Source organism: Pristiophorus japonicus, chromosome 11 (genome assembly GCF_044704955.1).
Source record: "Pristiophorus japonicus isolate sPriJap1 chromosome 11, sPriJap1.hap1, whole genome shotgun sequence".
Classification (NCBI taxonomy): Eukaryota; Metazoa; Chordata; class Chondrichthyes; family Pristiophoridae; genus Pristiophorus; species Pristiophorus japonicus.
The window spans coordinates 132270570-132292071 of record NC_091987.1 but is presented as its reverse complement, the minus strand read 5'-3'; the positions used below and the strand labels follow the sequence as shown (position 1 = coordinate 132292071).

The following is a 21502-nucleotide window of genomic DNA, read 5'->3' as shown; positions in this document are numbered from 1 at the left end:
ATTTAGGACCAAGATGAGGAGAAACTTCTTCACCCAGAGAGTGGTGAACCTGTGGAATTCTCTACCACAGAAAGTTGTTGAGGCCAATTCACTAAATATATTCAAAAAGAAGTTAGATGTAGCCCTTACTACTAGGGGGATCAAGGGGTATGGCGAGAAAGCAGGAATGGGGAACTGAAGTTGCATGTTCAGCCATGAACCATTGAATGGTGGGTGCAGGCTCGAAGGGCCGAATGGCCTACTCCTGCACCTATTTTCTATGTTTCTATGTTTCTAAGCACATGGATGATGAGCGAGTATGACGATGTGAGATTGGATGAGGGCAGCAGAGCTTTAGATGAGCTGGTTTACAAAGGGTGGAGGGTGTGAGACTGGCCAGGAGAGCATTGGAGTGATTGAATCTGGAGATGACCAAGGCATCAATAAGGGTTTCAGCAGCAGATGAGCTGAGGCAGCGGCAGAGACGGTTAATGTTAGAGGTGGAAATGGCTGTCTTTGTGATGTAGAAGATCTAGGGTCAGAAGCTCAGCTCAGGGTCAGACAGGATGCTGTGTTTGTGAATTAGCAGGAAATCAGTATCCTGACCATTTATTCAACATTGATCTTGATAATTATGAGGATACATTTTTATCTTCAATACTCCTAACCCATGCAAGGCTGGGAGCACAAATTGGGAATTTGGGCATTGCCAGGCTCTGTATCATGAGCAAATAGCGGGAATTTGAGCACTTTCAAGCTCTGTACCAGGAGCAAGGGAAATTAAATAATTTACCCAAGGTCTCATACTTGTACAGTCCCCACAAGAGGACATTGAACCAACCAGAGTTGATGCACCGTGAAGCCTCACCATTAGGGGGAGCTGCTGAACCCTTCAGCATCCATTCAAATGCCACTCCAAGTACCATGTACAGTAGACGCCTCAAGTCGCTGGAGAAATGCCACCAACGATGTCTTCGCAAGATCCTACAAATCCCCTGGGAGGACAAACGCACCAACGTTAGCATCCTCGACCAGGCCAACATCTCCAGCATTGAAACACTGACCACACTGGATCAGCTCCACTGGGCAGGCCACATTGTTCGCATGCCAGACATGAGACTCCCAAAGCAAGCGCTCTACTCGGAACTTCTTCACGGCAAACGAGCCAAAGGTGGGCAGTGGAAACGCTACAAGGACACCCTCAAAGCCTCCCTGATAAAGTGCAACATCCCCACTGACACCTGGGAGTCCCTGGCCAAAGACCGCGTTAAGTGGAGGAAGTGCATCCGGGAGGGCTCTGAGCACCTCGAGTCTCATCGCCGAGAGCATGCAGAAATCAAGCGCAGGCAGCGGAAAGAGCATGCGGCAAACCAGACTCCCCACCCACCCTTTCCTTCAATCACTGTCTGTCCCACCTGTGACAGGGACTGTGGTTCTCGTATTGGACTGTTCAGCCACTTAAGGACTCAAGTCTTCCTCGATTCTGAGGGACTGCCTATGATGATGACTCCAAGTCTAGTCTAGCTAATGTCCAATAGATTATCTAGGCTCCAGTATGTATATTGCATCTTCTATTAAAGGTATGTCTTGGAGCCAGCATGCTGACATTAGTTCCTTTTCTCTGGTTGTAGGCCTGGAGCATTCTCAGTGGCCTGGAACAAGGCAGCACCTCATAGCACCGTCCATGTCTCTCAGCAATGTAGGCAAGCACCAGCTCTGCTACTCACAGCCCAAAGGATGCAGTTAATCTGAGGAGGAAGCGTAGGGCGAGTTGCAGTGCACAGGTGAGAAAGATCCAGTGGTGTTGGAAGAAGAGGAGCAGAGACCCTCTGCTTTAATAACCACATGGCTACTATCAATGATCCCCTATATTACATAGAAATTTCAGCACAGAAACAAGCCATTCGGCCCAACTGGTCTATGCCGGTGTTTAGCCTCCTCCCACCACTTCATCTAACCATATTCTTCTATTTTTTTCCCCTCAGGTACGTTTCTAGCTTCTCCCTAAATTCATCTATACCAGTTGCCTCAACCACTCCATGTGGCAGCAAGTTCCACATTCTCCGCACCCTCTGGGTAAAGAAGTTTCTTCTGAATTACTTATTGGATCTATTGGTGACTATCTTATATTGATGGCACCTAGTTTTGCACTGTCCCACAAGTGGAAACATCTTCTCTACATCTATCCTATCAAACCCCTTCATAATTAAAGACCTCTATTAGGTCGCCCCTCAGCCTTCTCTTTTCTGGAGACAAGGAGCCTCAGTCTTTCCTGATAAGTTATAACCTCTCAGTTCTGGTATCATCCATGTAAATTTTCTCCAGTGCCTCTATATCCGTTTAGTAATATGGAGACCAGAACTATGCACATTACTCCAAGTATGGTTAACTGTTCTTGGGGAAATGCAGCAATGAGATGAAATTGTGCAGCTTTGCCAAGTTTATGTAACTATTTGGTGGTAAAGGAGGTGAAACTGTTGGCTGTCACATGCTTGATACACGTGTGCGCTGCATTTTGGCTGATATTGCAGTTCTACGCTAGAAGCTGGAAAGTGACTTTTACCACCTGTATTGTGCCTGTTACTTTGAAGCAGATGGTACAGTTCTGCAACTGGTTCCCTGCCAACCCAGGGACTGCAGAGTCAATCATTGCCAGGTTGGTGTGCTAGCGCCCGCAGATGCAGATGTGGGCAGTCCGGCACTGATGCCTGCTAATCTCATTGGCACGTCCTTCTTGTATCTTGCACCACTCAGCCATGCAATATTGTATTGGGACTGCTTCAAAACAAACCTCCATTATTGACATGTTGACCGCTGTGGAACTCTGCCTTGCTCTTGCCATTCACTCAGCTCCCATGAAAGCTTATATTGCAAGAGCTCCTCTTTCAGGCTCCTTCTCACAGCTCCTCCTGTTCTGCTGTACATAAGAACATAAGAAATAGGAGCAGGAGTAGACCACCTGGCCCCTCGAGCCTGCTCTGCCATTTAATAAGATCATGGCTGAGCTGATCATGGACTCAGCTCCACTTCCCTGCCCGCTCCCCATAAACCTGTATTCCCTTATCGTTCAAAAATCTGTCTATCTCCACTTTAAATGACCCAGCCTCCACAGCTCTCTGGGGCAGAGAATTCCATAGTCTTTGAGACATGTTGATTACAGCCAGCTTTCCAATAAATTAACAGACAATATTCAGCTATTTTAGGTCCCGGAGTCACAGTGCGGATTCCGTCCACTACGGGGTACAACGGACATGATCTTTACGACGCGACAACTGCAAGAGATATGCAGGGAACAGCACCAACCCTTGTACATGGCCTTCTTTGACCTTACACAAAGGCCTTCAACACTGTTAACCGCGAGGGACTATGGAGCAGCGTCCTCCATTTCAGCTGCCCCCAAAAGTTTGTCACCATCCTCCGCCTGCTCCATGACAGCATGCAAGCCGTGATCATGACCAACGGATCCACCACAGACCCAATCCACATCCGGACTGGGTCAAGCAGGGCTGCGTCATCGCGCCAACCCTCTTCTTGATCTTTCTTGCTGCAATACTCCACCTCAAACTCAACAAGCTCCCCACTGGAGTGGAACTAAACTTCAGAACCAGTGGGAACCTGTTAACCTTCGTCGTCTCCAGGCCAGATCCAAGACCGTCCCACCCTCTATCATCGAGCTACAGTACGGAGGCGACGCTTGCATCTGCTCACATTCAGAGACTGAACTCCAAGTCATAGTCAACATCTTCACTGAGGCGTACGAAAGCATGGGCCTTACACTAAACATCCGTAAGACAAAGGTCCTCCACCAACCTGATCCCGCCACACAGCACTGCCCCCCAGTCATCAAGATCCACGGCGTGGCCCTGGAAAACATGGAACACTTTCCATATCTTGGGAGCTTATTATCAGCAAGGGAAGACATCAACGACGAGGTTCAACACCGCCTCCAATGTGCCAGTGCAGCCTTCGCCTGCCTGAGGAAGAGAGTTTTCGAAGATCAGGCCTTCAAATCTGGCACCCAGCTCATGGTCTACATCATCATAAGCGGTCCCTCAAACGAGGATGATTTGCTTCCGCAAGAGTTCACAGATGTTTCAATGGCAGACCCGATGTTCCAGTCCTGAACTCCAATTGAGGGGTGTGGAAGATGCCTGTGCATGGATTTTTTTAATGTGCGGTGACCGTTGCACATCAGCCACCACACGGGCTCGACAGAGCTCGACCTTTATCCAGTAGCAAGGATTGAACCAGGATGACTGGAGATCTGCTCTGCTGCATGGACCTAGTGCGCACACATATCGCAGTGTGGGCAAGTCTGTGCTGCTCCTGGGCCCTCGCCTCTTCTGGGCCCTGTACCCTCATTCGCCGCACCTTCCACGTTCCAGGGCCCGGCACTCCAACTCTATTTATAGCCCCGACCTTGGAGGTCAATCATCACAGCCCCAGGACATTGCTGCAGGTCAGTGCCCTAGGCCCAACCATCTTCAGTTGCTTCATCAATGAACTTTCTTCCATCACAGTGTCAGAAGTGGGGATGTTCCCTGATGACGGCACAGTGTTCAGTGCCATTCGCAATTCCTCAGATAATGGAGCATTCTATGCTGTAAGGATTGACTCCCCAAGGATCTGTATATTGCGTTTTAATCCCCAAGGATCTGGACATTGCGTTTTAATCCCCAAGGATCTGGGCATTGCATTTTAATCCTCAAGGATTTTGTGGTTATCTTGACCTTGCGTTTTAATTTCTCACTGCAGAAAAAAGCTGGAAGCCGTTTGTGGGAGGGGCCCAGGTACTTCTTCCATGTTGGACTTGGAATGATGGGCAGGGGATCTGAGAAGACAATGGCCAATTCATCGCAGGTGATGAGCAAATGAAGAGTCCATTTGTTAAGCAATGTGAACTCGTCAAGTGAACTGATCAGTGAACGTGCCATTACCTGGTTGAGATATCAGAACAATAGAAAGCCTTTAAGCCCAGACCGGTCGGAAGCGAAACCCATCACTAGAAAAACAGGAAACTTCGAAACAAAGGAAGAAAACTTTTTTGAGCCAAAAAAAAGACACATCCACAGGAAGCCTCAAAACTTTATTCGGGCTGAAAGGGGTGGACAGTATGGGGGTATAAAAGCAGGCCATGTGGACACAGCTCTCTCTCTTGCCTCGCTGCTTCGCCTCTACAAGAATCCAATCCTCCATATGAGATGGAGAGAAGAAACCAGAAGAGACGCCTTTTCATCAGAAGAAGCAGCGAGTAAGCCAATGAATCGGTGAGCATCATCTCTGCACACACATCTTTTAAGATCACAGCCACGGTGTGAGGGGGTATCGTGGGTTCTCCCAACCAAATTCTTAGGGGTTTTCAGGGGAGGTGTTAGACGTGGGTATTTCTGCGTTAGGGGAGCGTTTAGATGATTGCGATGTACCTGTTGTGTATTTCTTGTAAAATGAGAAGTCAGGCACTCCAGAGTCGATGGGAGGCCATAGTTAACGGACCTTGAATATAACTTTCTGTATCTATATAGTAACAGTGCGATACATGGTTGTATTTCAGGGATGTATATTCGGGGTGTTTTAAAAGTAAAAAGGGACAGGATTGGTTGCTCACCAGCGGACATTGATATGTTCTAGAAGACTCTTGAAATATCATAGGAGGGACTGTAAGCGTCGAATCTCCAAGGATTTATTGGACATTGTCTGGACATTGCATTAATATTTTTCTCACCGCAGAAAAAGCTGGAAGCTGTTTGTGGGTGGGGCCCAGGAGCTTCTCCATGTTGAACTTAGAATGATGGGAAGACAATGGCCAAGATAAGACAATTCATCGCAGGTGATTTTGAGAGAGACTTCACCCTGTTTTGTAGCTATATCGTTGGTACTTATATGCACCACGACAGCTGGCTGTTCACCCTCCCCCTCCAGAATGCCCTGCAGCTGCTCCGAGACATCCTTGACCCTTGCACCAGGGAGGCAAAATATCATCCTGGAGTCTCGATTGCAGCCGCAGAAATGCCTATCTATTCCCCTTACAATAGAATCCTCTACCACAATAGCTCTCCCACTTTTTCCTGCCCTCCTGTGCAGCAGAGCCACCCATGGTGCCATGAACTTGGCGGCTGCTGTCTTCCCCGATGAGCCATCTCCCCAGCAGTATTCAAAACGGTATATCTGTTATCAATTATCAATTATTAAAGATGTAATAGCAGCGCATTTGGGAAGCAGTGACAGGATTGATCCAAGACAGCATGGATTTATGAAAGGGAAATCATCCTTGACAAATCTTCTAGAATTTTTTGAGGATGTAACTAGTAGAGTGGACAAGGGAGAACCAGTGGATGTGGTGAGCATCATCTCTGGGGGTTTTTCAGGGGTGGTTTTAGACATGGGTACTTCACGATAGGGGCCTGTTTAGTTGGATCAGACTGTGTATTGTACTGCATTTGTTTGTTTTACACACCAGGGTGTGTGTGGGTGCAGGTGTGCGTTTTAACTTTAATAAAAGCATTGCCGGTACTCGGACCAAGGTATCCATCCCTGACTCATTCATCTGTTCAGTACAGTAATCTCCCAGCGTTGGAACTATTGTAAAGTGGGGCTGCTTTGAAAACACCCAAGGGAAACCACTTACAGAATCTGGTGACCACGGCAGCATCTGGGTATACAGAACAGAGAGTTATGGAAGATATTAAGGCCAAGAGACGCAGGCAATGGTGGATAGGATCTCCTCATATATCTTTGGGAAAGTTAACATAACACTGCACTTTTGCAGGCTGAGAGTCCGGAGGACAAAGTTGCTGATGGTCTACAGGGCTGCAGTGATAACCTCCCTCCTGTATGTCTCAGAGACGTGGACCATATACGTAGACACCTCAAATCGCTGGAGAAATGCCACCAATGATGTCTCCGCAAGATGCTGCAAATCCCCTGGGAGGACAGAAGCACCAATGTCAGTGTTCTCGATCAGGCCAACATCCCCAGCATCGAAGCACTGACCACACTCGACCAGCTCCGTTGGGCGGACCACATTGTTTGCATGCCTGACACAAGACTCCCAAAGCAAGCGCTCTACTCGGAACCCCACATGGCAAGCGAGCCCAAGGTGGGCGGAGGAAATGTTTCAAGGATATCCTCAAAGCCTCCTTGATAAAATGCAACATCCCCACTGACACCTGGGAGTCCCTGACCAGAGACTGCCTTAAGTGGAGGAAGAGCATCCGGGAAGGCGCTGAGCACAGAGTCTCGTCGCTGAGAGCATGCAGAAAGCAAGCGAAGGCAGCAGAAGGAGCGTGCGGCAAACCAGACTCCCCATCCACCCTTTCCTTCAACCATTGTTTGTCCCACCTGTGACAGAGACTGTAATTCCCATATTGGACTGTACAGCCACCTGAGATCTCACTTTTAGAGTGGAAGCAAGTCTTCCTCGATTTCGAGGGACTGCCTATGATGATGATATTATGTTCCACATAAATGTTGCCTACTATTCTCATTTAAAAAAAATTAAACTAATTAAAAAAACATAGAAAAATTACAAAAAAAAACTATATTACCAAAAACTATTACCATGAAAAATATCTAAAAGTCCCTGGACCATTAAGAGCGGCATCACACACTGGAGCTTCCTTTAGGCTCAGTCCAGATGGGCAAAAGGTGTACCAAACATAATTCTATCCTAAACAGACAGAAAATCATTTAAATGTGTTCTAATATTTAAATGAATCTCCTGCACTAAAGGTAAGCCAGTCGATCATGCACAGAACAGAAATGGTGTTGATCTGATGATCGTGGATCTCCGCCCAATCGTCGGTCCCTGACTGCCTGTTGTGTCCTGGCCGTACTATGTTATTTACCTGTCCAGGAATATACCAGTCTGCCCCTGAACCACAGAATGTTTATGCCAAGACATATCCAGCTGTTTTCAAAGTTTCAGTCTCTTTGGGTTTACTGCAGGTACACATGGCGAGACAATAAAAGTGAGATGAAGTAAGGTGGGAGGAGGGTTGCATGGAGCTTAAAGCTGTTGGGCTAAATGGCTTGTTTCTGTGCTGTAAAATTCTGTGTAAATGTACTCCTACCAAGACAAAAGAATGAGAGTGGATGTCGTGCAAAACGATACGCCCACATATTTCTCTCAAAGGTCCCAACAGAGATAAGGCCTGTAAGCCTTTCACCAACCACCAATAGTTGGACTGAGTACCCAATAGATAGACTGAAACTAAAATCTATGTAGCTAAAGTAACTTTGACAAAGACGATCTGGAGATTCTCTCATGGTTTAGTAGGTAAGCGCAGTGTTGTACTGAGCCATACAGACGAGGAAGCTCACCGCTTTAGTGAGGTTTGTAAAGAACTTTCAGTAAGAAGGACATCCCAGAGGGCACCTAACAGCCAATTCATTACTTTTGGAGTACAGGCAGCCAGTTTTCATACAGCAAGGTCTCACAAACAGAAAATGAGATAAAGGACCAGTGAATCTGTTTTTGGTGATGTTCGGGATGTTCTCCTCAATAGGCATATGGGGCCTCGGTTTAACATCTCATCTGAAAATTCACACCTTCGACAGTTCCCTCAGTACTGCACTGAAGTGTGAGCCTGGATGATGTGTTCGTGCCTCTGGAATGGGACTTGAACCCACAACCTTCTGACCCAGAGATGAGAGCGCTACCACTGAGTCACAGAATGACACAGTAGTTTAGCAGGCAGGACAGTACTGCGGACGCCACAGTTGGCTTCAGTGCCCTGGGTTAGGCAGAGGAACAAAAAAAGATAATCAGTCAGGGTTCCTATTTGAGGAGGAGAAAACAGAAAAAAAAATGATGTAGGTATACAATTTTTTCTTTACCCATTTGCAAGATGTCAAATTAATTTTTATTTCATCAACATAGTTATATGAAGGCATGAATTTCTGATTTGAAAGTATTTTAAATTAACAGCGTTATTTGCCTAAAGCTAGCATTTCAACAGGAATTTTACAAAATCAAGATATAAAAACACTCTTTTTGAGTAGAAAAGTTAGTTAAGAAAATGAAGTGCAGTAATTTAGATTCTCTAGCATTGTACTTTTGCACTAAATGAGACATTAAGGACTCTTTTGGTTAGTTTACATTCAATTTTGTTAAATCATTTCAGGAATTCTGAGAAGGAATGACCAGAGAGACATTCTATATGCACAAATGCAAGCTCATTTGTTTATAAAGTAGGGCTAGTTTTCTGTATGTATTTGGGTGGATGTTGGCAGGTTTAATGGACATATGCGCAACATGTTTGCAGGAGATCCTTTTGTTTGCTGGTGTAGCAGGAGTGTTAACTCACTTAAAATAATTGGATCAACACCCATGTTGCAATGGACAAAGGAATGTCATAGGAACTAGTCAAGTGTTTGTCCCCTATTATCACCATCAGTGATTTCTGGGCTAATGTGTAGGGACTACACAAACTACAAGTACAACTACTTTGACCCCTGTAAAGCACATTCTAGCTGTTAAATGCAAGTATTTTTACTGGGGCAATGTGCATGTTGCACCACAGGTTAGCTGCAATCTTAGGCCTGAATCTAGCTGTACCTGAAAATGCTGGTTTATTACATCAACTGTGACGCAAAATGTCATTGACCTGATAAAACAGAATGGAAAAAATTTTGCTGAAAAAATAACGGTGTCTGAACGAGGCACTCCGCTATTAATGCGTAAATCGGCCAGCAAGAGATGCCCTGTGAATTGCAAATCGCCACAAGTTGCTGACCAATTTGCGCCGCTGCACCGTTAGCCTTGCAAAAACGGCATTTTACGCTTAACCTCCCTGTGATTTCATGAAGTTGCTGCATTAATTGCCCATTAAACTCACCACAGAAAGTTAAGTCTAGTAATTAACAACACAAATATTGTTCTAACGTGATAATTGTTTACTGCCAATCAACCTCTCTTGTCCAGAAAGCGAACAATTATAAGTGTGGCGTCGCATTCCTTCAGGTTGTGAATTGTTTTAGGAGAATTAAAAAATGTCATTTTAAATAAAAATTTTGTTTCCTTACTTTTTCTTTCTGTCTCTTTTTTTCTCTCTCAATGAATCCAATCTGTCCCTCTCTTTCTGTACCTGATTTGACATTGAATTCACCCTCTAATTCACCTTCCTTCTCACTCCTTCCTGTGTTTATTCCTCAATCCTTTAATCTCATTGGTTAAGGAACTATACTGATTGTCCCATTGTTCACCAAGGTCTCAGATGGCCTGCTGCCCTCGACGTGCTGTTATCAGCTCGCACTTCCAGCCACTTTATGGACAGCAAAATCTTAAAACCCAAACGTGCACGAACTAGTCTAACTAATGGCACACTGGAGTGATGCCCAGCCCCAGCAAAATCTGACCCATTGTACAGAAGGGGGGCGAATGTCCTCAGAGTCTCTTCCTATGCAGTGCAATATACCATGGAGTAAAGGGGTTTCGCATAGTACAGCCCTGAGGAAATTCGCCCGTCAAATACTCTCTCTTTAATGATGTTCAAGTGGCATTTGTCGAACTAGGTAACTGGTTTGGGCACTGGTTAAGTATTGTGCTTGGTGGTATTTTAACACCAGTTACAACCTGTTTTGGTTTAGTGCAGAAGATTTATAGTATGCATAGCAGTTCTTTTGTAGTTCAGCATGCACTTTAGTAAGCACCCTGCCAGAAGCTTTTTGTACAAATGATTGGGGAAACATGGAACTTTGATTCATCATTAGCAGTAGCAAAGCCAGTTAAAATGGTTGTGATAAAACAGGAGCATATCTGAGCAAATGTCCTGCATTTGAAAGTTGCACCCAGGCGAGGAACAGGTGAGAAGAAAATAGATCAGTTTAACTTGGGGTTGCACAAGAGGTCAGATTGTTCAGACCTTCTTCATTCCTTTTCCCATCAGACATGCAAAAACAGTCATAACCATTTTCGGTTTTACTTCAACTAGATCTTCTGGAAGAGCATAGACTCGAGTTCCAATTTTTCTTGCCATCGAAATGGCATACCTGGATAAAAGCAACAAAATAAAATGTATTTGGGTCAGGCACAAGTATTTAATAAGACCAGCCTCATAGTTCTAGTTATATGAATAAGCATGCTCAGTAACTACACAAAACTTAGATATCACTGGTAGATTTGCAACAGTTCTTGTGGCCTGAATGCTCAGGAAGGCTGAAGAAACTTAATAAATAGTGCTGAATAAAATGGTAAGTTGTGTAGGAGCATGTTACCAGTGGTACAGTGCATTGTAAGGTAGAAGAATAAATGCATCTATTAAACTAGAGGGACAAGTAGTTCAAATAAAGGAATTGTAGACTTATAAATATTTTGTTTATTTGCTTTCTCACTTCCTGTCTTTGGTTTTGATCAGGCATCAAACAACAACTTGCATTTATATAGCACCTTTAACATAGTAAAATGACCCAAGGAGCTTCACAGGATTGAAATCAGACTACAATTGACACCAAGTCACATAGAGACATTAGGACAGGTGACCAAAAGCTTGGTCAAAGAAGTAGGTTTTAAGGAGTGTCTCAAAGGAGGTGAGGGAAATAGAGAGGCAGAGAGGTTTAGGGAGGCAATTCCAGAACTTAGGGTCTAGGCAGCTGAAGGCAAGGCCACCAATGGTGGGGTGAAAGAATTGGGGTTGCACAAGAGGTCAGATCATTTGGGATATGCAGGCTGAAAACACCAACATATTCTAAAGAGGTTTAAATGCGGCTGGTTCCACCTCCCACTACTGAAGTAAGTGAAAAGGAAAGCAAATAATGTAAATGGGTTCGGAGGATGTGCTTCTGGAGAGAAAAGTGATTTGAGGGATATGGCGAGAAGGCAGCTAGGTGCGGTTGCGATCCTTCAAAAAAGGACACGCTTACTGGGCCTAATAATCCCCAGAATGATATTTTTACATATACAGTTTTCCCAGTGCTAAAATATATTCATTTCAGTTGAGTCTGGTCCAGTCTTCAGTCAGTCTTGGTCTGTTTATGTCCCTTTGTAACTTCCTGCTCCCACCCACAACTTATTGTGCCTGCTAACTGAGTATCATCTGGAAAACTTGGATGTACAATTCTCTGGCCCTTCATCCAAGTTATTGATATATATGGTGAAAATCTCCCAGTGCCATGCACTGGAGCAGACAGGGAGAGACCTGGACAAATGTCACATCCTGCCAATTAGATGATGGCCATCCCATCTATATAGCCACCCATGGTTCCAAAATTAGTCCCAGTGTTTCCAGGAATCTGAAACCCTTCCTTCTATATCAGCTTCCTGCCACACGATCCTAATCTTTCTCTCTGTCTGCTCCAGTACGTGGCATTGGGAGTACTTTATTGTATTTGTTCCTGGGATGTAGGCGTCACTGGCAAGGCCAGCATTTATTGATCATCCCTAATTACCCATGAGAAGGTGGTGGTGAGTCACCTTCTTGAACTTCTGCAGTCTGTGTGGTGAAGGTTCTCCCAGTGTGCTATTAGGAAGGGAATTCCAGGATTTTGACCCAGTGACTATGAAGGACAGCCAATCAAGTGAGCTGCTTTGTCCTGGATGGTGTTGAGCTTTGAGTGTTGTTGGAGCTGCATTCATCCAGGCAATTGGAGAGTATTCCATCACCACTCCTGACTTGTAGATGGTGGAAAGGCTCTGGGGAGTTAGGAGGTGAAACACTTGCTGCAGAATATCCAGCCTCTGACCCGCTCTTGTCGGCACAGTATTTATGTGGTGGGTTCAGTTAAGTTTCTGGTCAATGGTGACCCCCAGGATGTTGATGGTGGGGATTCGGTGATGATAATGTCAAGGGGCGGTGGTTAGACTTTCGCTTGTCACAGATAGTCATTGCCTGGCATTTGAGTGGTGCAAATGTTACTTATCAGCCTAAGCCTGAATGTCGTTCAGGTCTTGCGGCATGTGGGCATAGACTGCTTCATTATCTGAGGAGTTGCGAATGGAACTGAACACTGTGCAATCATCGGCGAATATTGCCACTTCTGACCTTATGATGGAGGGAAGGTTAGTGATGAAGCAGCTGAAGATGGTTGGGCATAGGACACTACCCTGAGGAACTACTGCAGCAGTGTCCTGAGGCTGAGATGATTGACAGCCAACAACCATCTTCCTTTGTGCTAGGTATGACTCCAGCCAGTGGAATGTTTTCCCCTTGATTACCATTAACTTCAATTTTACTAGGGCTCCTTGATGCCACACGGTCAAATGCTGCCTTGAAGTCACTCTCACCTCACCTCTGGTATTCAGCTCTTTTGTCCATGTTTGGACCAAGGCTGTAATGAGATCTGGAGCCGAAAGGTCCTGGCGAAACCCAAACTGAGCATCGGTGAGCAGGTCTAGTCCACAGTCAATCTGTATAGTAGGTGCAGTTAATCTCTGCAGTATTCTATACGACTCCAGATTGAGGGATGACTAACTTCATTCTCTGCTACATAAAGCCAGTGGGGCCTATTCTTCCAGTTGGCTAAAAACATACAATATAGAGAAGCTTGAAGCTAACCTCAAGCAGCACAACAGCCTAAAAAGTGAGATACAATTTATTTTACAATTATATCCTGGAGCTCCATCTGATTAACCAATTTGTTAAAGGAACAGAAACTTATTGCAGCATTATCCAATGATACTAGAATCACATAGAATTTACAGTGTAGACACAGGCCATTCGGCCCAACAGATCAATGATGGTGTTCATGCTCCACACGAGCCTTCATTGCACTCTATCAACATATCCTTCTATTCCTTTCTCCCTCATGTACGTATCTAGCTTCCCCTTAAATGATACTTATAGCACAAATATGCTACTCACTTGGCATTTTGAAGTTTCTCCTCATCGGTTAAGTCTCCAGTCTTCACAAGGTCATATCTGACTGACGCAGGCTGAATGGTATCGATCAGATCCAGTACTGGTATACTTGTGCTAATTTCTTTGTCCTGTACATTGAGTAAAATATTGGCCGACATATCAGAAAAAACCATGTACAAACTGTATGCTTTTACAGGACTGGTGGCCGTGCGCAGGGAATCAGCAACAGTTCCAGACATAGGAACTCTGCTATCCCCAGCAGATCGAGCTGGTACCAGAAACTGCAGCTAGGAGAGAGGCCATCACACATGGGGCATCAGACTCGGGCTGCACACTCTCTGCCACATGCAAGTCCAGCCCCAGAATGTACGCTTCAAATAGTACCCAGTTATCCATCAAACTCTTTACTTACAAGAAATCATTGCAATCATTTGTTTCACTTAATTTGATTATTAGTCATTTCTAAAAGGGAAACAATGATTTTATTAAATCAGGTCTGCATGTGTTCAGGGGTAAGGGAACAAAATAAAACCAAGGTTGCATATAACAACACCACAAGTCCCGGCCAGAATGGAGATGATTGGTAATTCCCCTGTCAATCACACCGGAAGATCGGATTGCTGTAAGTGACGGATTGACTTTATGATATAATTTGTATTATGTAACTCTTCTCCCACTCACTGCATTTTGCTGGAGAAATAATCCTGCTTTTATCGGGAGACTTGGCTGTAGTTACGGTCATGAGTTCTGTTTGCTGTAGTTCTACAGATTGTTTAAGTAGACACTGTTTATTAAGTAAATTGACGGTTCATTGTATTGCATAAAGAATCCATAAAATAGACTGTCTGCTGCAAGTCTGCCCCTCTAACTCACTGGCTGATACAGTGGTGTCAATATTCACATGCAAAACAAAACCCTTTGAGTAAATCGGCATGGGAGCTGGCTGTGAAAGTAAAGCTGACTTGTGTAAGAGTGAGTAAAGTCAGTGCTGCTACTGTACAAGTGTGTGAAGGTCATTTGGGAGACTTAAGTAGGTATAGGGGGTACATTCCAGTATACACTGAAATATATATTTTTATACATATGACACTTTTCTATATTCAGTATGTTTCCCATCCATCTATTTGATTACTAACTATAATTTATTTCTTTGTTTATTATTTGCATGCAGTGGGTGAGAGGAATCCTATTTATCAATGTACTCAGCTTTAAATTAAATTCTATCCTTGAGCAATGCCATGGGAGATCTCCGAGTACTACATTAGGGAAGAAGATTACCTTAAAGCTTGAAATACAGGAGTTTTTTCCTGATTCAGACAATTTCTGATTCACCCAGTTTACAATGATCTCATCGGTGACCTTTTCTCCATCACCAATCTCCTCCAGCATGTTCAATGTATACCTAGTAGCAAAGAAAATAGCATTATTTTGATCAGAAGCAAAATACAGTGGATGCTGGAAATCTGAAATAGAAACAGAAACTGCTGGAAATACTCAGCAGATCAGGTAACAACAGTGGAGAGAGAAATAGTTAATGTTTCAGGTTGATAAAAGGTCATCGACCTGTAACGTTAACTCCTGTTTCTCTCTCCAAAGATGCTGCCGGACCTGCCGAGTGTTTCCAGCAGTTTCTGTTTCTATTACTTTGATCATAATGGCCTGTGAAAAGAGATGCCACTATACAGTGATAGGAGTTAAAGAATGATGCCTAGAGTGTAGTATTGTTGCAAATATTTTTAATAATAATTACATTCAATGGAAATTACTTCAAACTAAACTATGATAAAACAGCAAGTTATGAACTGAAATACACTGCCTGATAGGGTGGTGAATGCAGATTCAATAGTAACTTTCAAAAGGGAATTTGATAAATACTTCAAAAGGCAAATTTTGCAGGGATATGAGGAAAGAACAGGGGAGTGGGACTAACTGGATAGCTCTGGTCGAAGAGCTGGCACAGGTATGATGGGCTGCCTTCTGTGCTGTATGATTCTTTGATAGTGTGACCATCATCATCATGATCATCATAGGCAAGTCCTTCCGAATCGAGGAAGACTTGCTTCCCCTCTTAAAATAAGTTCTTAGGTGGCTGAACAGTCCAATGCGAGAACCACAGTCTCTGTCACAGGTGGGACAGATAGTTGTTGAGGGAAAGGGTGGGTGGGACAGGTTTGATGCACGCTTTTTCCTCTGTGATTTCTGCATGCTCTCGGCGACGATACTTGAGGAGCTCAGCGCCCTCCCGGATGCACTTCCTCCACTTAGGACGGTCTTTGGCCAGGGACTCCCAGGTGTCAGTGGGGATGTTGCACTTTATCAGGGAGGCTTTGAGGGTGTCCTTGTAACGTTTCCTCTGCCCACCTTTGGCTCGTTTGCCGAGTAGAGCGCTTGCTTTGGGAGTCTCGTGTCTGGCATGTGAACAATGTGGCCTGCCCAGCGGAGCTGGTCAAGTGTGGTCAGTGCTTCAATGCTGGGGATATTGGCCTGGTCAAGGACATTAATGTTGGTGTGTCTGTCCTCCCAGGGGATTTGTAGGATCTTGCCGAGACAGCGTTGGTGGCATTTCTCCAGCGACTTGAGGTGTCTACTGTACAAGGTCCATGTCTGTGTGATAGTGTGTGTGATAGTATGACAAGGAGATATGGGTTCACAGGCAAATTTAAGCCTGGATTCAGGAAGTTTTTATTCAGAGTGATCAGCACACGGAACCTGCTCCCAGATGGAGTGGCGAAGGTGAAAACTTTGGAATCATTGAGGAAACAATTGGATGCTGTGATGGGGGACTGTGGAGTCTTCATGGACGGGTGAGTTAAAATGGGTTGAATGGTCTTCCTCATCCCTAAACAGCTTGTGAAATTACAAAGGCAGGATGTGGAGACCATATTTCAACAACTGTTTCACTCATGGAGATTTTCTCACCTCAATCACAATTTCTCCAATGATTTTGACTAGTGCAGCCTCTCTTACAGGAACATTGGGCAACAAGAGATTTTAGCTGACCAACAAAGCTTTGTGAATGTGTGACAAATGACCTCTCTTTACCCAACTCTGCTTGTAAAAAGTCCTAAAATTGGAATACCATATAATGGCATTTCAGTGTGATGAAACTGGTAAAAGCATAACGAATAGTGGACTATTTATAACCTTAAGCAAGAAATAGTTCTGCATTTATATTTAAAAAAGACTACGCTGTATTCGTTTGAAAGTATTTCCCAATACCAGATCATATTGCCGAATATATTATTGGAAGTATAATTTGAGACACTGGCCTAGCTTTTCCGTTGTGGAGCATCTTTATTGTGGCGTAAAACGGGCATCCGGTAGTGGAAAATGAGCTGGAGTTCTATCCTACCGAATCTTTGTGACCCAAAATAATAAAATAGTTCCCGGGGGGGTGAGGGAAGAAAGGAGAAGACCAATGGCATAGGAAGCAAGAAGCACACTGCTATCTTAGGCTGCCTAAAACCCACCAATAGCAATTAAGGTCTAAACCGGACAAAACATGGAAAATCTAGATTACTTTGTCCAAATCTACAAGCAGCAAGTTTGTACCAAACTATCCAATCCCCAACATTCATCAGTTAGACTTCATTTTGCTGCCATCGTTGCCTAGCTTTTGTCAATCTAATGTGTTAAAATATACTCACCTCCTCATTAACTGCCACATCAAGGCTAAAATTGGCATGTGTTTGCTTTCATTGAGATCTTGACCTGCAATCCCAACGAGTGAAAACTTGGCTTTGTTCTTTCCCAGTTCAACTGCGTAGTTACAGTTCTCCAGCTGTTGGGTAATAAAAGCTACATGTTAACAACTCTCTGGTTTGATATATCGTCAGTAAATGCAGTCCTTTCTTTTCAATGTCACTTAATTTTGACCAGTAAGGAATCAACTGCACAGACCTGTTGGTTCTAGTAGTAGAGCTGCATAAGGCCTGGGTTTCAATCAGAGTCTTAGCTGTCATTTGTGCTCGCTTCAACTCAACGAACAAGTCTCACCAGCTCCTGGCTTGGCACATCGGCCAATATGGAATACTTCTGCTTGGGTCGTAATTCACCAGAATAAAAGCTATGGATATCAAGAACTGAGAGACTGATTTACAGCCATGAACACAATCCCCAACATCTCTCCCTCCACGCCCCCTGCCTCCACCTCCGAGGATGCTCTGGGTTGAGTTCTGAGATGCAGGTTTGCGCCCATCATTTCCCTCGGTGGGATTTCCAGATTTGACTGTATGCCTGTGAGGAGATGGGGAGCGGGGGGGAAGAAGTTGCTCACCAGTCTCACACACCTATCGTTGGCATCTATACAGTGGCACTGGTAGATGGAGAAAACTCTAGCTTGTTCTCTTGGCTGCATCATACTAGAAGGCTCCACAAATGGAGCTCCATTTAACTCCCCACCGACACTTGGGAGTCCCTGGCCAAAGACCACCCTAAGTGGAGGAGGAGCATCCGGTGGGGCGCTGAGCACCTCGAGTCTCGTCGCTGAGAGCATGTAGAAAGCAAGCACAAACAGCAGAAGGAGCATGCGGCAAACCAGACTCCCCACCCACCCTTTCCTTCAACCACTGTCTGTCCCACCTGTGACAGGGACTGTATTGGACTGTTCAGTCACCTAAGAACTCACTTTTAGAGTGCAAGCAAATCTTCTACGATTCCGAGGGACTGTTTATGATGATGACAGCAGGCAGTACTGGAGTCCAATTCAAATATATCGTCATTTGAATCAAAGAATGTCACCCTATTGTTGATCTTGAGGTGCCTATTATTTTAACAATAGTTAACAAACACAGTGATTTATTTTTAAAGAATTAAAAGAGAAGTTAGAAAAAATAAAATAGTAAATGGGTGGTGGAAGCAGATTCACTAGTAACTTTCAAAGTGGAATTGTATATACACTTAAATCAAAAAAATTGCACGGCTTTGGGGAACGAGTAGGGGAGTGGGACTAATTGAATAGCTCTTGGAAAGAGCCGGCACAGGCACGATTATACGAATGGCCTTTTTCTGTGTAAGATTCTATGAAATTCTAAATCTCTTTAGAGGGTGGTTAGAATGTGGACTTTTCGGGCACAGACTGTTAAAGCAGAATTCATCAATCCTTTTAAAAGGGAATTAGATTGTTGCTTGAAAAGAGAGAAAATATTCTAAAGTATGGAGAGCGAACACGAGAGTGTGATTAGATTAGGTGGTTCAAGTAGGGAAAAGTACAGACCTGATGGGCCGAATGGTCTGTTTCTGTGACATTCGATAATAATTAGTCAAAATGGGAAAAATCACACTGTCTCACCTACCTACCGCTTATGCCCTAATGACTATCAGAATTATTAGATTGGGGGGGAGGAGTGGGAGAATTCTCCTCAAATTTTGTGGAAAATTTGGTCTTGGGATGGAATTCTGGGAGAGTTTTTCTTAAAATTCTTAGGCGAGATGATATGAATAGTGGATGTCTGCCGTTCTTTGTTCAAGAAATCAATTAAGAGTACCTTGAAAATATCTTCCACTTCAAACAAGGCATGGGGCACAGTCAGCCCACAAGTACACACTTTTGTGGGTGGCTAGACAGTAGTGGACCCAGAACTCATGCACCTTGAGCCAAGAGACTGTTGCCTTAGATTCTGGGTCATGGTAACCAGCCGACAGCACAGTCATAGATTGGCAGTCACGTATTCTGGATTTTAATTCAATATTCAACACCAGCACCGGTACTGGACTAAAGCAAGACTATCCATCAGGCAAAACCAAGGAGTTACTTCCCTTTAAGGCTAACTAATCTTTTCTATTGAACTTATACAGCCCGGTTTTGAGCTACCCACCGGCAGATCTTTCTTCAGTTCCCAGCAATGCTTTGCTGTTTCTCTACATGCAGAATTGTTTCTGTCTGTTCTGTTCTGTGGTTTTAAACTGGTATTTGCACTAAAATTCTTTGTGGTTTACTATTTCATGCCAGACATTTGTGATACTTGGGTCTTGAACAGCAGACATATGTGATACTTGTCTAATTGGTACAGATATTTTTGGTAATCTAAAAAAATGCTCTCATTTCTTTTTTTTTTAAAAAACAGCAAATATTTAAACGCCTGTTTCTTTTCTGATAAACATGGAGGAGTCTCAGAACTACAAAGTTATGGACACGATGGGCCGAATGGTCTCCTTCTGTGTCGTAATTTCACAGAGACAGAGGCATCGGGAATCTCAGGTGACCACAGTTATAGAGCACAGTTATGGTGTGTGCGTACGTACACACATGTACGCATGCGGGGGAGGGGGGAGGGTCGGGGCAGGGTCAGAGGGGAGAGAGGGAACTCAGGGAAGACTGATCACGTTCTTCCAACCCCCTCCAAGGAACATTTTGGAGTGGATGATATCCCAAAGTCATGACACTGTCACTATTCACTTCATACCCAATAAACCTGTTAACAATCCTTATACAATGCCCCATGCCCCATCTATAATGGTGGGGATGGGGGGGGGGCGGGAGGGGGAGGATGCTCTTGTGCTGAGGTAAGGCACTTTGGCTGGGGGAGGGATGTACTTGGACTGGAGTAAGGCACTTTCTCTGGGGGAAGGGAAGTATTTAGACTGGGGTAAGGTACTTTGGCTGGGGGAGGCATTCACTTGGACTGGCGTATGGAACTTTGGCTGGCCCTTGCTGTCTTCTGAGGAGCTCTGTCCTCTGTCGCTTCAGGAAGTCAAAGTGGATCGAGTTACAATTTGCAAAGTCAGTGAGACCTTGGGATGGGCGGCTCCAGTGACACATTCCTGTGAAACTTTAGGGTGTGGTTTATCCTCCATGGGGACCAATCGAAAACAAAGGATGGTGCATGTTGGCCATTTTGGCAGTATAAATAAACGCGTCTGATCTTAAACAGCCAAAGTCTCAGTATTTCATTGACATGATTTCAGTAGATCTGCACAAAGCTCTGATGGTATCTGATACGTCCTTACTACACAGTATAAATGCACACGAGGCCCATGCTTGAGAGAAGGTCAGTCTGTGACCTGTCCTTTATTCCTTAGCACTCAAGTGATGAAGGTGGGTGGAGCTTCCCCTTTTATACCTGAAGGTCCAGGTTAGGAGTGTCTCCCACCTAGTGGTCAGTGTTCTCACGGTGTACAACTTAGGTTAGTTTATACATGGGTTACAATGCTGGTTGAATACATGACATCCCCTCCCCCCCCCAAAGTCTTATTGGGATCACAGGTTGAGTCTCTCTGGTGGTTTACGCTCCCTTGTAGAGCGCCTGAGTTTGGGCTCCGGTTGTTCGGCGCTGGCCTGAGTGTTTGCTGTTTGCAGTGCCTCAGGCCTGTCCGGACTGCCCACAGTGACTGGGCTCTCCTCCCTTTGGTTCCGGTGTTCGGTCACCTGTGGTGGAGTGAACTCTATATCGTGTTCTTCCTCTGCTTCTTCTATGGGGTTGCTGAACCTCCTTTTTGTTTGATCCACATGTTTGCGGCAGATTTGTCCATTGGTAAGTTTAACTACCAGAATCCTATTTCCCTCTTTGGCAACCACAGTGCCTGCGAGCCATTTGGGCCCTGCAGCGTAGTTGAGGACAAAAACAGGATCATTTACGTCAATACATCGCGCCCTCGCATTCCTGTCATGGTAGTGATATTGTGACTGGCGCCTGCTCTCGACAATTTCTTTCATGGTGGGGTGTATAAGGGATAATCGGGTTTTGAGCGTCCTTTTCATTAGTAGCTCTGCGGGTGGAACCCCTGTGAGC

The 21502-nt window shown here is 44.6% G+C and overlaps 2 protein-coding genes across 3 annotated transcripts in view; one reads left to right on the top strand and one right to left on the bottom strand.

The window, feature by feature from the left end:
* LOC139276301 (leucine-rich repeat-containing protein 63) overlaps nucleotides 1–21502 on the top strand; it is a 357062-nt gene that overhangs the window by 95282 nt on the left and 240278 nt on the right. The gene's annotated exons all lie outside the window — the stretch shown is intronic.
* The window catches only part of lcp1 (lymphocyte cytosolic protein 1 (L-plastin)), a 78539-nt gene continuing 65880 nt past the window's right edge, over nucleotides 8844–21502 (bottom strand). For both annotated transcript variants that reach the window (XM_070894084.1, XM_070894085.1), the window contains exons 13-16: nucleotides 17420–17553; nucleotides 15051–15174; nucleotides 13776–13900; nucleotides 8844–10968 (exon numbers count right to left, since the gene is read on the bottom strand). In XM_070894084.1, the coding sequence (XP_070750185.1) occupies nucleotides 10836–10968; nucleotides 13776–13900; nucleotides 15051–15174; nucleotides 17420–17553 (516 nt within the window). In that variant the 3' untranslated portion in view covers nucleotides 8844–10835. The remainder of the gene's footprint in view (nucleotides 10969–13775; nucleotides 13901–15050; nucleotides 15175–17419; nucleotides 17554–21502) is intronic.